Raw genomic sequence first — 16,349 nt, forward strand, 5'->3', positions numbered from 1 at the left:
GAAGAGTACTACAAATACTTGGGTATCCTTCAAGCTGACAACATCAAGCACACTGAAGTCAAGAAAAAGATTAGAGGTGAATACATCAAGAGAGTGAAGAAGATCTTAAAATCCAAACTCAATGGAGGAAATACCATAAAGGCAATCAACACCTGGGCAATCCCAGTCATTAGATACACAGCTGGAATAGTGGACTGGACTCAAGCAGAACTAAAAGCAATGGATAGGCAGACCAGAAAAATAATGACAATGAATCATGCCCTTCATCCACGCAGTGACATTGATAGACTTTATCTACCAAGGCAAATAGGTGGGCGTGGAATGCTACAAGTACATCAGATGGTTGAAGAAGAAAAAATGGCTTTGGAAGAATATCTGAAGAACAATGATGAAGATGCACTGAAATTAGTATATCAGGAAGGCTTACTGACTACTGGAGAGACCAAACTGGCCTACAAGAAAGACCAAATGAAGAACAGAATAGAGGCATGGGAAGACAAAGCACTACATGGCCAATACATGAAAAAAATAGCTGGGAAAGCAGATAATAATAAACCTGGCAATGGCTAAGAGCAGGAAAATTGAAGAAAGAGACCGAGGGACTAATTCTGGCTGCACAAGACCAAGCCTTAAGGACAAATGCATACAAAGTCAAAATTGAGAAGACAGCAACAGACAGTAAGTGCCGCCTATGCAAAGAAGCTGAAGAAACAGTGGACCACTTGGTAAGCTGTTGCAAGAAGATTGCACAGACTGATTACAAGCAGCGACATGACAAAGTAGCAACAATGGTGCATTGGAAGATCTGCAAAAAATATCATTTGCCTGTAAGCAAAAACTGGTGGGATCATAAAATAGAGAAAGTCATAGAAAATGATAAAATTAAACTGCTCTGGGATTCAGAGACACACCTGCTTAACAATTGTCATAAGAAAGACAAAACTGCGACGATACCTGTAAAATACCAATCAAACCTCCAATCATCTTGCCTATCCCAGGTCCTGGGTAAGGACTCGATAGGTAGACAAAATACCAAATCCAGTCTGAACATCTGGCTGACTGTGCGATGATTGATAATAATAATAATAATAATAATAATAATAATAATAATAATACTGCTTCCATCCTGCGACGATATCTGTAATACCATCAAACATCACATCTGCCTATCCCAGGTCCTGGGTAAGGACTCGATAGGTAGACAAAATGCCAAATCCAGTCTGAACATCTGGCTGACTGTGCGATGATCCATAGTAATGGAGTTTGGCTTGGACAAATGTGCCACACTTACTATCAAACAAGGAAAAGTAGTGAAAACTGAAGGAATCAAGATGCCCCACGAAAATAACATTAAGAGTCTGGATGAGAAAGATTACTACAAATACTTGGGTATCCTTCAAGCTGACAACATCAAGCACACTGAAGTCAAGAAAAAGATTAGAGGTGAATACACCAAGAGAGTGAAGAAGATCTTAAAGTCCAAACTCAATGGAGGAAATACCATAAAGGCAATCAACACCTGGGCAATCCCAGTCATTAGGTACACAGCTGGAATAGTGGACTGGACTTGTTTTTTACATGTTGTTCACCAATGAACCAGAGGGAAGGACGAGAAACAATGATTGGAAACTGATCAAAGAGAGAAGCAATTTGGACTTAAGGAGAAACTTCCTGACAGTGAGGAGAATCAACCAATGGAACAACTTACCCCCAGAAATTATGGGTGCTCCATCACTGGAGATTTTTAAGAAGAGACTAGACGTTCACCTGTCTGAGTCAGTATAGGTTCTCCTGCTTGAGTACGGGGCTGGACTAGAAGACCTCCAAGTTCCCTTCCAGTTCTATTCTATTCTATTCTATTCTATTCTATTCTATTCTATTCTATTCTATTCTATTCTATTCTATTCTATTCTATTCTAATTCAAAACAACACCAACACCAGAAAGTATTCTGCTTAACTTTGTCCCTCGTAAGGAGAAATTCTGTGAGATGCATGCAGCTGTAACTTCTTTAAGCAAATGACTACAAGCATAATTTTAAGAATCTTCACTGGATTTTTTTTTAATCTATTACTAACACAAGTAGTTCGTTTAGTGACCATTCAATGTTACAAGTGGCACTGAAAAGTGACTGATGATCGTTTTTCACACTTATGACAGTTGCAACACCCTCGTGGTCACATAATCAACATTCGGATCTCGGCCACCGATTCGTATTTATGACGTTTTGCGATGTCATGTGCGATCCCCTTTTTGCAATCTTCTGGCAAGCAAAGTCAATGGGGCAAGCCAGATTCACTTAACAACCGTGTTACCAACACAACAAAACTGCAGCGATTCACTTAAAACAACGGTGGCAAGAAAGGTCATAAAATGGAGCAAAACTCATATTAAAAAGGTCTCAGTAAGCCACAGAACTGTGGAGCTCAAATTGTGTTTGTTAAGTGGGAGGGCTACCTGTAATCGCTCTTTAGCAACACCTGATTTAGGAATCTTCTCCCTACGTCAGTGTTTCCCAAACTTGACAATTTTAAGGCATGTGGACTTCAACTCCCACAGCGTTGCTGGCTGTGGAATTCTGGGAGTTGAAGTCCTCATGCCTTAAAATTGTCAAGTTTGGGAAATACTGCCCTACGTGGACAGCTTTGGTCCCATCTACCTAATCTCATTATCCAGGGACCTGGGCGAGAGTCCACCAAAGCCCCTTTTTTTCTTTCTTTACGTACTTCTAGTTTCCGCTGATACTTTTCACACTCCAGCTGACACTGTGAGAGGTTCCTGGCGGTCTCTTCTTGGATTAACTGCCCTCGTTCGCTCTCAAAAGATTTGAGTTTACTCTGGTGGAGAAGGTCGGCCATTTTGTTCTCAGTGCTGAGCTGCAGCTGCCGGTATCTAAAATCAAAAGCAAAGCAAAAATATGGCCACGGCAAAACCAAAACCAAAACCAAAAGGCCACTTAGCCGTTTCTTCTCTGCTGTAATTTGTCATCTTCGGCGTGGAGAGAGTGGCAAGATTCAACAGAGCGCTTATGCTCTCAAATACAGTCATCCCGGAGCTCGGCAGCTCGCGTGGTTAGGATGCTGCGTTAGAGTTTAGCAAGCCCACGTTTGAGACCCAGGTGCTGCTGTGGGTCGGGGTTGAGCTCCTGTCCTTCACTCCAGCTGGGGACATGATTGGGTGTCCCCCAAGCAAGAATGATGTCACTGGCTAAGCTTTTCAACCCAGAAGAACCTCGGTGCTTCTAAGGCAGACATGTCAAACACAAGGCCCGGGGGCCAGATGCGGCTAGCGAAGTGGTTTCATGTGGCCCGCTAAGCCATTGTGGAAACAATGAGGGAACGGCCCCTGCTGCCTTGGCCCTGGCCCAGGCCAGCTGGGAGTCAATGTACAACTTTGTGATGGCCATCTATGCTGAAACGCATTCAGTCTTAGCTCTACAAGGCTGTCTGGAAACAGCGAAGAACCAGACCCTGCCATGTCGGCCCTGCCTCCTGGGTGCATGCTGGGGAGGTGACACCCTTTGTGAGGAATGAAAAAATGGACCATCGCCTGGAAGTGGCCAGCAAATGGCCCTCACCTACTTCACATATGGGCTCCGGTGGAGGGGTTTCAGCAGGCAGTGAGGCTCCTCCAGTGGATCATGCCTTGGCACTTGCCCTGGTCCCACCCCCTTCTGCCAGAGACCCTCACATCTGTCCCACTCCTGCCCAGGCCCCCACAGGCACCCTTGAAGTGAACGACGTAGAACTGGCCATGCCCACCCAATAGGCCACACCCACTCCATCCACACCCACCCAGTAGGCCATACCCAATCTGGCCACAATCACCTGCCCCCCCCCCGAGGGCAACCACAACGCTGATGCGCCCCTCAATGAAATTGAGTTTGACATCCCTGTTCTAAGGTAAATGCTACGTTGTAAAAGTTACTGAATATTTCTGAATAAAGTTGCAAATGGCCGGTTCCTTGCTGAAGGGCTATATTAAGACATCATGAGCATCGTTCTCATCAGACAAACAAAGAACAATGTATTATGCTTCTTCAAAGATATCTATATCTGTAAAGGTAGTCCCCCCCCCTCTCTCTCTCTTTCTCTCTCTCTCTCTCTCTCTCTCTCTCTCTCTCTCTCTCTCACACACACACACACACACACACACACACCTTCCCAGCAACCAGATGAGATCCAATGTTTGTTATTTTCTTTTAAGCAGTATTTCTGCCGGTCAAAACAGTGAAAGCGATTAAAGTTCTTGCTAAATATTCGGTTTGCTTCCTGTCTGATAATGAAGCATACGCTGTATTCTGCATTTGGCTTTAGTGAAGTCTCTCTCTCTCTCTCTCTATTTCTCTCTCTCTTTTTTTGAGCGATGCAAGGTTTACAGCTCTGTTTAAAGTTGTTTATCCCGAAGGAAATTTTTTCCCTCTACTCTACAGCCATATTTTATTCAGGGCAAAATCACTGCTACCTTTAAAAAAAAAATACTCCTTTCTGATGCATTCTGTTGAATTTACCGACCAATATTTAAAATCGAAAGAGTAAACAAAGTAGAAACTAACTCATTTCCATCATAATGGCCACAGAGAAATGCAATTTGAAATCTTATTAATAGAGTCACACCGAAAGAAACGCAAATAATTTAGAAGGCGCAAAACTGCAGCCATAAACTAAAAGAATATTGTGGTCTATTAAAATATAAATAGAACATTTGTTAAAATCAGCAAAAAAAATTTCTTTATTCGTTGTTAACCCTTGGCAGGAGCACAACATCATCTTTTTCTTAAGAAATATCTTGTTTTCTGTAGCACAAATGGAGGGGGGCTGAAAATGGGCCAAATATGATTTTGTTGGGAGTAGGGTTGCTGTGCTGCTGGTTAAAGGAATGAATTAGTGCATTAAGACAGAAATATGGCGTCTTTAACTTATTTCTACAACTGACCCAGGACTGGATAGAGGTGCAAAAGAAAGATCAATTGGTAAGATGAAAGATCCAGGGTATTAGAAACTTACAATAAATATTAAATAGCAAGGCTAATAACCAGTTTCTCTCTAAAATGTAATAATAGCAGGCTTTTCGCTAAAATGTAATATTCCGACCTACAGGTAATCCTGGACATATGGCCAAAATTTAACAGTTGTTAAGTGAGCCCAAAATTTAATAGTTGTTAAGTGAGTTTTGCCCCATTTTATGAACTTTTTTGTGTGTGTTTTGCTTAGGGGAGGCGAAACTTAGACGGAAGTCTTGGGGAAAGGGAAAGGAAAATAGCAACTAAATGACTTCCCTACCGTGCGATAACCTACAGGTAGTCCTCGACTTACAACAGTTTGTTTAGTGACTGTTCAAAGTTACAACACCACTGAAAGAAGGGACTTACGACTGTTTTTCACACTTACGACCGTTGCAGCATCCCCAGGGTCACGTGATTAGAATTCAGACGCTGGGCAACTGACTCACATTTATGATGGTTTGTGGTATCCCGGGGTTACGCGATTCCCCTTTTGCAACCTGATGAGAAAACTCCATGGGGAAGCCAGGTTCACTTAACAACTACGTGACTAACTTAACAACTTAGCAATTTTGGCAAGAACAGTCATAAACCGGGGCAAAACCAGTGGTGAGATTCAGCCAGTTTGCACCAGTTCGGCAGAACCGGTAGCTAATTTTTTGTTGTCCAGGCCTAGAGTGGACTTCCGGAAGCGGCTCCACACAGAGAACCGGTTGTTCACATATTTGAATCCCACCACTGGGCAAAACTCACTTCACAAATGGCTCATTTAGCAATGGAAATTTGGGGCTTAATTGTGGTTGTTAAGCCAAGGACTACCTGTATAACAACATGGCCAACATTGCCATCACTTTTCCATTCTTCTCGTTCCAGGACAACATCAACCACAACTGAGAGGAAACAGGTCATATTTGTTGCTGAATATAAACTTTACACGGTGGTCTGTCAGGCTTATCACGTATGGAAAAAGCCACACGCACACGCTTGTCAAAATGAGGAAAGCTGAATTTCTTTTGCCCACATTAAGCACCCCTTATCATGATTTTCCCTGTAACAGCCTTTTGTGAGCTTTGGCTGGGAAACTCATGGCCGAAGGAAGGCAATTTTTTTTTTATTTTTCGGCTAGGCTGAAGATATCTCCTGCGCTCAGCAATTCTACTAAAGCGCTGCAGGAATCCCAAATATGCATTTCAAGAAATTCAGTTTGGCTCTCCCATTATTCTAAACAATGGAATGCAACAGTGAGCAATAAAATGGACGAGGATATCTCAGCAATTAGTCATTTATTAAGACCAAAGCAAATAAAACACCAGTGCTACTTTTACAGAGCTTTAAGTGAATATATAACTTCGTATACATTTATGGGTTTCATAACCTATATTTAAGCATTATGGTTTGTTGCATTTCAGAAGCTGTGCATAGAAATGGGAGTTGTTGTTTTTTTTAAAAAAAATCGCATCCACTTTTTCAAAGGCTTTATAACTATTTAGACAAAAGCCATCATGATCTTCATCTTTCCCAATTTGGTATATCATATATTCCTTCGTTAAGAACATTTAAGGTTTCCTTGTGTAAGCTTTCACTTTCTCTCTGATGCCTCGGCCCATAACTCAACTTCAAAAGAATAATGGGTGGCTGGCATGGTTGATCAACATCCAAACTATGTTTATATCTATGCCTAAGACTTGGAAAGGCTCCATCCCATTTCAAGAGCGGCTGCCTAGAACTTGCCTTTTCGTCCTAGTTCAGGGGTAGGCAACCTTGGCTCTTTTATGACTGGTGGACTTCAACTCCCAGAATGCCTGAGCCAGCCAGGGAGAGGTTGGCTGGCTCAGGAATTCTGGGAGTTGAAGTCCACGAGTCATAAAAGAGCCAAGGTTGCCTAGTTCAAGGTATGTTGGGTATCACAACGGAACTGCTATTCAAGGAATGCAAATTAAAATTCAATTCAATCAGAGAGCCAGGTTGGTCTCTCAAAGCACCAACCTAGAAACCAGGAGTTTGGGCTGGTCAGTCTCTCTGTCTCAGACCCATCCAGCTGTTGTGGGGAAAACTGAAAGAGGAAGGAGTATTAGGTATGTTTTCTGCCTTGAGTTATTTATTTAACTAAATAATCGATGGGATTAAAACAAAACAAAACAAAAATCTAAAAGAAATGCAAACCCTAATGTGCCCGAGGAACTCCTTACGTGATCCTTGGTAACTCTGGCCTTTCTTCAATTCAGTTAATGTATTTGAGTAAGAATCCTTGATTTCACTTGACAAGAAGGTGGTGGGAGCTGGTGAAGTCTGAGTGTACCTATGCCACAGGCGGGGGTTCAAGCAGAAAGAGGAACTGCCGTGATCATCAAAATGCCTCCCATCAACTGTTCCTCCCTCTCAGATGTCCATTACAGAATGGAAAGGAAGGAAGGAAGGAAGGAAGGAAGGAAGGAAGGAAGGAAGGAAGGAAGGAAGGTCAATATGGTCCACCTAAAGCAGTGGTTCTCAACCTTTTTAATGCCGCGAACCCCAACCGGTCGTAAGTCGAGGACTACTCAACTGGTGCAGCCCCGTTCGCAGAATGGGACTTTAGGCGGGCTCAGCAGGGCAGAGACAGCCTGGACAATTCCTATTGGCTTTTGAAAGCCAATAGAATTAGACTCTATTCAAGAGAGTCTATTCTATTGGCTTTCAAAAGCCAATAGAATAAAAGGGAGTAGCACAGCTAAGGAAAAGGGAGGGGGGGAAATGGCGGACTGCGTTGTTTGGCGACCCCTGTGAAATGGTCGTTCGACCCCAAATGGGGTCCCGACCCACAGGTTGAGAACCACTGACCTAAAGAAAGAAGCTGCTGCGGAGTCTGAATTGTTCACTTCATAGTATGGATAAAGTGAAAAAAAGAAAAAAGAATGATTCTACATTTATCTTTTCCTAGAATCTACACCTTCTTCACAGTATCAGGGACCTTAGCCAGGTCAGAAGCAGCAGCAGCAAAAATAGCTGATGGTTTCATAAAAAGTGACATAGCAGAAAGGCTCCCCCTACTGAAGACAACTTGGCTTGCAAACTATGGCTGGTCAGGAAGCTGGTCTGATGAAGTATGTAAGTTCTTGTCTATTCCAGAGAAGTTGTGGAATACTTGGGTACCTTTAATACGATAGCTATGAAAAACAGTCTGTAAGCTTTCCAGTGTGTAGCAAACTTCTAATTTAGAAAGAAATATATATATATATACAACTTACAGCTATCCTTATAATTTAAAACAGTTAATCATTGTTGACGAAAGTCTGACCAGCAGAAGAAGTATTCAGGTTTGGTAATCAAAGTCCCATGTTTTATAGTCTTTATCTGACAGAATAGAATTCAATTGCTGCCGAGATTTTGAATTCAGAGCTGCACAAGTGGTTACTCAACAGAATGATACTGCTGGACACCCCACATTCTTCTGCAATGTGGTTCCACCTGAACGTGGTCCAGGATTGATCCAGCAATCTTCTCATCTGCAAAGTTCTGGCTCAAATCTTAGAATAGAATAGAGCCGGAAGGGACCTTGGAGGTCTTCTAGTCCCGCTCCCCGCTTAAGCAGGAGAACCTATACCATCTCAGACAGGTGATTGTCTAAGACAGTGGTTCTCAACCTTTTTAATGCCGCGACCCCCCAACCGGTCGTAAGTCGAGGACTACTCAACCGGTCGTAAGTCGAGGACTACTCAACTGGTGCAGCACCGTTTGCAGAATGGGACTTTTGGCGGGCTCAGCAGGGCAGAGACAGCCTGGACAATCCTATTGGCTTTTGAAAGCCAATAGAATTAGACTCTATTCAAGAGAGTCTATTCTATTGGCTTTCAAAAGCCGATAGAATAAAAGGGAGTAGCACAGCTAAGGAAAAGGGGGGAAAAATGGCGGACTGCGTTGTTTGGCGACCCCCGTGAAATGGTCGTTCGACCCCAAATGGGGTCCCGACCCACAGGTTGAGAACCACTGGTCTAATCTTTTTTTAAAGATCTCCAGTGATGGGGCGCCCACGATTTCTGGGGGTAGGCTGTTCCACTGGTTGATTGTCTTCACTGTCAGGAAGTTTCTCCTTAAATCCAGGTTGCTTCTCTCCTTGATCAGCTTCCAACCATTGTTTCTCGTTCTTCCCTCTGGTGCTCTGGTGAACAACCTGGCCCCCTCTGCCTTGTGGCAGCCCCTCAGATACTGAAACACTGCTATCATGTCTCCCCTATTTCTTCTTTTCTTTAGACTAGCCAAACCCAAGTCCCGTAGCCATTCTTCGTATGTTTCATATGCATGTTTTACATGCATGTCTTACGTGCACCAAATCTCTTGTGGCTTTTCTACTGGAGTTACTTCTTAATCAAAGAATGTAACCTGGCTTAGGAACTGAAAGTGAGCTGGGAAGATAGTGAAAAGAGAAACAAATCATCCAGCCTAAACTATTCACATAACTGTATCTAAGAGATGCTCCTTTGCTGTTCCAGTAAACAGGAATCTGATTCAGCTCTGAAATATTACTGAATCCAATAAAGATTGAACCATATGCAAGTGGCAGCTGTGATTTATTCCTGTAATGAGTGGATAGAAAACCTAATGAACTTCCGTTGTCTGGACCACAATTCCCTTAACGGAGTATATGGAACGGTTCAAATGTCTAGAGGTCACTGTGTGGTCTATTTTTCCTCATAGTTTTGAGATTTTGGGTGTTGATAATATCTGAAGCATGGTAAGACCAAAGCAAATGTTAGATGACTGAAAGTTATTTAGAAAGTAAATAGAAAGTACTTTTTTTTTGTAGAAAATCCCTTAAACTCACATGAACTGAGTATCAGTAATCAGAAGCCATATTCACGGGCAATTCCTAATAAAAGCCAATCGTTGCTTAAAAATGTTGATGGCACCCAGATGTTGGAGCACACTGCAGGCGAAACAACAAGAACATCTGGATCATAACTGAATCGACATCAATCAATGGAACAATACCGGATTCTGAAACCTAAACAGAACGTACAGCACATTTTAAGTTTCCTAAATCCAATCTTGTAGATCAAGCCAGTGAAATTTGGCCACGTTCGTTTCATAAAAAGAAAAAAAATAGCTGTCCTTCATCCTCATCCAATTTTTCAAAGTTTAGCTGCATCTTTTTGAACTGGGTGTGGAGTGTAAGGATAAAAATAATAATAATAATAACAATTTCCAAAGGCGGTTCTGTGCCACTTAAGGCAGCTAGGATAGAAAACGTACTACACAAGTTCTCTCGTGTTTCTTTCTGATGAAGATTATTTCCAGCCTTTTACCAGAAATGACCATATTTCTGTGTAGACTTCCTCTTCCCTTGAAGCAAGGGTGTCAAACTCAATTTCACTGAGGGCCGCATCAGCATTGTAGTTGCCCTCAGGAGGGGCCGGGTGGGTGTGGCCTACTGGGTGGGCGTGGCCAGCTCTACATCATTCACGTCAAGGGTGCCTGTGGGGGCCTGGGCAGGAGTGGGACAGATCTGAGGATCTCTGGCTGAAGGGGGTGGGACCGGGGCAGGCGCCAAGGCATGGTCCATTTCTTCATTCCTCACAAAGGGTGACCCCTCCCCAGCATGCACCCGGGGACGGGGCCAACGCGGAAGGGGCTGGTTCCTCGCTGTTTCTAGACGGCCTTGTGGATTTAAGACTGAATGCGTTTCAGCATAGATGGCCACCACAAAATTGTACATTGGCTCCCAGCCGGCCTGGGCCAGGGCCAAGGCAGCGGGGCCGTTCCCTCACTGTTTCCAGGATGGCTTCGCGGGCCACATGAAACCACTTCGCGGGCCGCATCCGGCCCCCGGGCCTTGTGTTTGACATGTCTGCTCTAAAAAGAATGCAAATGACCAGCTGTCTGCAAGGAATATAAATCCTTCCATTCCCCACCATCTAGTCAGAACTGAAGAAGCTTCTTGGATGAGAAGCGAAACGTCTTCAAAGAAAAACAAGAAAGTCTAGTTGCCTCCTGAAAAAGCACCTTTGAAACAACCATGACCTGGATGACTGACAATCTCCATAGACATCTGTGGAGAGAGGTTTTTCTGCGAATTTGGGGCGGGGGGAAGCATCGTTTTGCATGCTGCCTGCATCCCACAAGTGCACAGATGTGAACGTTGCTCGTTTGCGTGGCCCAGTTTCTGGCCCACTGCAGACTACTGCCGATCCACGGCCCAGGGGTTGGGGGACCCCTGCCTTAAAGAGCCCCACTATTGGCTGGCTACCCCAATTGCAACCCCGACTTTAAGACAGCCATGAAAACTGCTTCAAGCCAGCCGGAACCCAGCGCAAGGTTTAACCAGAGCAAGACCTTCTGTTAAGAGAGCCACAGGTTTTGGGCTGTACGGTGGCCCGAGAAATGTACTGCCGAAGCTTTCCTGGAAGACTGAACAACATCTTGCATAACAGATGGGATTGGAGGGCAGGAGGAAAAGATCAACGAGCAAAAGAAAAACAAAAAATGAAGAGCAAATATTTCACTGCTTCTTTCAATAGTTTCAAACCAGGCTAACACACATAAAGAGAAGCCCTGATGTGATGAGTTGAGCTTAATTGTAACTGCAATGGGAGGGAGGAAGGAAGGAAGGAAGGAAGGAAGGAAGGAAGGAAGGAAGGAAGGGAAGGAAGGAAGGAAGGAAGAAGGAAGGAAGGAAGGAAGGAAGGAAGGAAGGAAGGAAGGAAGGAAGGAAGGAAGGAAGGAAGGAAGCTGGTTGCACAGATCAAGCTCCTCGTGAAAAAATTGACCTCCTCTCCTATGACAGGAAGGCCTGGAGGAACGTTGTCCATCGGGTTGCGATAGGTCGGACACGACTTCGCAACTAACAACAACAACAACAAACCTACGTCCAGCTCTTCGCCTTTCCACCAAAGGCACTTTCTCTTACACATAGGACAGTGATGGTGAACCTTTTAGAGACCGAGTGCCCAAACTGCAACCCAAAACCCATTTATGCATCGTCGGGTGCTGGGTGGATGTGGCCATTGGGTGGGTGTGGCCATTGGGTGGGTGTGGCCCATTGGGTGGGCGTGGCTGCTGTGATAACGGCAGATCGGGTGGGACTAAAAAGTTCAATCAATTCCAACTTTGCAAGATCTTTTTTTTCCCCACAAGTTGAAATTGATTGATTGATTGAACCTTTTTTTTTTTTTTTTGCACATGGAGGCGGAGGCCTAAAGCGAAAAGGTTTTATAAAACCCAGCTGAAGGCCTTAGACTGGGGCGACGGCGCGCGTGCCCACAGAGAGGGCTCTGAGTGCCCCCTCTGGCACCCGTGCCATAGGTTCTCCACCACTGTCATAGGACAAGCAAGCTGTCATGGCTCGGCTGTGGATGCTCTCCACAGCCAGAGAAGAACAGCTGTCCTTTTCAAAAAAACACCGTGCAAAACCAGTAATTAAGGTAAAAAAAAATCTAGATGAATGAATCATGATCCTTACGGAGTAATGTACAACCTTCCTCCCCTTTCTCGGGTCAAAGAGAAATAACTACATGCTATGGGAAACACATCCCTGGGACTCTTAAGCACTGAGCAGGATTCGTGTTGGTTGCACTCAGGCATGTTGAGAAAGGAAGGTACTAGTAAAAAAAACCAACAAAAACCACTGAATGGAGAGCCGTATGTTCATCATCACTGGCTTTGCCTTAAACCACAAACTTTGAACGAAGCTGGGAAACCGTCACCTGCCATTTAGGTATTTTTCCTATCCTGCTCTAGGGAGTAGAGAGTTGCTCTCTGACAGAAGGCCACCTGAAGAGACTAGAAGCATTTGAAATGTGGATTTACAGGCGGCTGTTATTTATAAGCTGGGTTGACAAGATCAGAAATGAGGAGGGGATAAGCTGCCTGGGAAAGCCAAGGGAAATCATCAAAACAATTAAAAAATGAAAATTAGAATATTTCGGACATGTGATGCGACACCCAGAAAAATACGGCATACTCCATTTAATCCTCCAGGGAAAGATCGAAGGCAAACGAGGTCCAGGCAGAAGAAGAACATCGTGGCTTCAAAATCTAAGGGACTAGTTTGGACAAAACTCGGCAGCACTTTTTCGTGCGGCTGCTGATAAAAACAGGATCGCCAACATGATCGCCAATGTCCGATAACAGATATGGCACAAGAAGAAGATCCTTACAGAATTATTCAGTATATTTGAGAGAGATGAATGGATAAATGTCCCTGATATCTGTATTATTATTTATTAAATTTATGGGCCGGCCACTTACCACAGGGTAACTCTGAGCGGGTTAACTGTAGTAGTATAACTGTACTATAACTGCAGGAGTTATAATACCAATAGCAAAAATCACCACTGAGTTAAAACTTGTGTGGCAAAGCACTTAATACCAAGTATACGATCCTTTTCATATTCTCTTTCCATAAGCTGGTACAGACAACAGCCAGAGATGCATGTAACATAAATTTGTAAATTTCCCTGAGTACCAAGTCCTCATGTATGCCATGGCTTACATCTTTGTGTGTGGGTGTGTGTGTGGGGGGAAAGAAAGTAAAGCCTGCAAAAAAAGATGAAACCCCCCCCCCCCCCCCGTCCGTGGCAGCAGCGGAATCCTGTAGAAAATAAGGATCATTTTGAAGCTGGAGGAACATGCTCCCAATTGATTGGTAGTAATTCATGGAGCTTCCGCTGCAGTGAACATCTTATTTAAGGTAATTTGGGAAAAACAAGTTGTTTTTACCGATGCTTTTATCCCCTTATTTAAGCCATCGTTATAAAGCAGATCTGATGGCTTTAGCTTTTATTTTGAAGCTCGTCTGAAAAACTGCCAAAAGTTGCCATTCAGTGTTTTTTCTTCTTCTTCTGAACTCTGTGCTTTTGATTAAGATCAAATCAACCTGCAAGAACAGCTTGTCAAAATTGAAGGGCCGTATTTTTCCCGAGTGAATCTACGTTGAGCAGGATTTGATCAAAATGAAGGCAACTTGGGCCTTGCGTGTTTCCTTTTCAAATTAGCAAACCCGTAGTTAACTGATTAGGTCTAGATTTCTCTCTCAGATGATGAGATCGGGACTTTTCAACTAGATTTTTCAGTGAGGTCTCTGATTTTGTTTTGTTTTTTTGTCTTCTACTCAGAAACCAAGCCAATAAAGTCACAGGACAAAGGAAAAACAGAGGGAGAGGTGGAAGAAAGAGTAACGCAGGAGGAGGAAAAAAAAAAAGGGGGGGGAATCCTGTTCGGCTTCCAAAATCTTCTGGAAGGAAATCAAGATTAAGATATAATGAAAAACAGAAAAAGGGCTATTTGAACATCTTCATTCTTTCCGCAAAGTGGGAAAGGAGGGGCTGTCAAATCTTTCTACAAAACACAGAAATCAACCCCCTGACCTTTTTGTCCACTGCACCCATTGTGAGGAGGGTCATTTTGATAGAACAACATAACCAGGGCTGCTAAGGGTAAACGAGAATTAACGGGGCTGTGATATTGCAAGCAAAGCATTTAGATTAGAAGATGCTTTGAATCTTATAAGGTTTGAAAACTATCTCATAGGCTGCAAAGACAGCCCATTAAATGAGTTCTAGTTTGAATTATCTAGAGCAGTGGTTCTCAATCTCTGGGTCAGGACCCCATTTGGGGTCGAACGACCATTTCACGGGGGTCGCCAAACAACACAGTCCACCATTTTCTCCCCCTTTTCCTTAGCTGTGCTACTCCCTTTTATTCTATTGGCTTTTGAAAGCCAATAGAATAGACTCTCTTGAATAGAGTTTAATTCTATTGGCTTTCAAAAGCCAATAGGAATCGTCCAGGCTGTCTCTGCCCTGCTGAGCCCGCCAAAAGTCCCATTCTGCAAATGGTGCTGCACCAGTTGAGTAGTCCTCGACTTACGACCGGTTGAGTAGTCCTTGACTTACGGCCAGTTGGGGATCGCGGCATTAGAAAGGTTGAGAACCACTGATCTAGATTTAAGTATTCGAGCAGGATCTGTTTGTCTGTCTGTCTGTCTGTCTGTCTGTCTGTCTGTCTGTCTATCTATCTATCTATCTATCTATCTATCTATCTATCTATCTATCTATCTATCAATCTATCTCCAGAGTGTGTGTTTGTGTATACACAAATACACACAGAGTTGTGATGGTGCAGTGGTTAGAATGCAGTGTTGCAGTTCGATCCTGACCGGCTCAAGGTTGACTCAGCCTTCCGTCCTTCCAAGGTCGGTAAAATGAGAACCCAGATTGTTGGGGGCAAACAGGCAGACTCTATAAACCGCTTAGAGACGGCTATAAAGCACTGTGAAGCGGTATATAAGTCTAAGTGCTATATGTATGCATATAAATATGTATGTGTGTGTATTGGATATACAATATGTATGTATATATTTATATACATGCATAAGATAACCTTTATTTTCATTTTTTACTGTGGGCACACTGGCACACATTAAAAATGAAATTCTTTTGCCTGCTCTCAAAAATGTACACATACACGACACACATATAAACGTGCTATATACAACATATGTATATACCCTTGTCTCTCTTAAAAAAATCATTCAGTCCAGATTGCTCATTCCCCTCCATAGCCCCAACACTTTTGACAGCTGAAGCTGCCGCAGCCAAGCAAGGCACCACCATCTTGTTACCAAATCATGCACACACACATACATACATGCATGAAGGCACAGTATGTCTAAGTACACCAGAAAATATATGTATATGTATATACGGTGTGTGTATTTATTCATATACACACATACATGCACACATACATACATACATGAAGGCACAGTATATCCAAGTGCACCAGAAAATATATGTATACATATATACAGTGTGTGCATTTATTCACACACACACACACACATGCACACATACATATATACATGAAGGCACAGTATATCCAAGTGCACCAGAAAATATATGTATACATATATACAGTGTGTGCATTTATTCACACACACACACACACATGCACACATACATACATACATGAAGGCACAGTATATCTAAGTGCACCAGAAAATATATGTATATGTACATACATACATGAAGGCACAGTATATCTAAGTGCACCAGAAAATATATGTATATGTATATAGTGTGTGTGTATTTATTCCCCCCCCACACACATACATACTGTACATGCACACATACATACATGAAGGCACAGTATACCTAAGTGCACCAGAAAATATATATATATATATATGTCTATACAGTGTGTATATTTATTCCCACACACACATATATACATGCACACATATGTACGTACATGAAGGCACAGTATATCTAAGTGCACCAGAAAATACATGTATATACAGTGTATTTATTCCCACAAACACACATACATACATGCACACATACATACATACATGAAGGCACAGTATATCTAAGTGC

The 16,349-nt window shown here is 43.1% G+C and overlaps 1 protein-coding gene across 2 annotated transcripts in view; it reads right to left on the reverse strand.

The window, feature by feature from the left end:
• Positions 1-16,349, reverse strand: part of PIBF1 (progesterone immunomodulatory binding factor 1) — a 99,549-nt gene that overhangs the window by 44,359 nt on the left and 38,841 nt on the right. For both annotated transcript variants that reach the window (XM_039369725.1, XM_039369724.1), the window contains one exon: positions 2,726-2,891. In XM_039369725.1, the coding sequence (XP_039225659.1) occupies positions 2,726-2,891 (166 nt within the window). The remainder of the gene's footprint in view (positions 1-2,725; positions 2,892-16,349) is intronic.

The sequence above is a fragment of the Crotalus tigris genome, unplaced genomic scaffold (genome assembly GCF_016545835.1).
Source record: "Crotalus tigris isolate CLP2741 ecotype Arizona unplaced genomic scaffold, ASM1654583v1 scf7180000021207.738513, whole genome shotgun sequence".
Taxonomy (NCBI): Eukaryota; Metazoa; Chordata; class Lepidosauria; order Squamata; family Viperidae; genus Crotalus; species Crotalus tigris.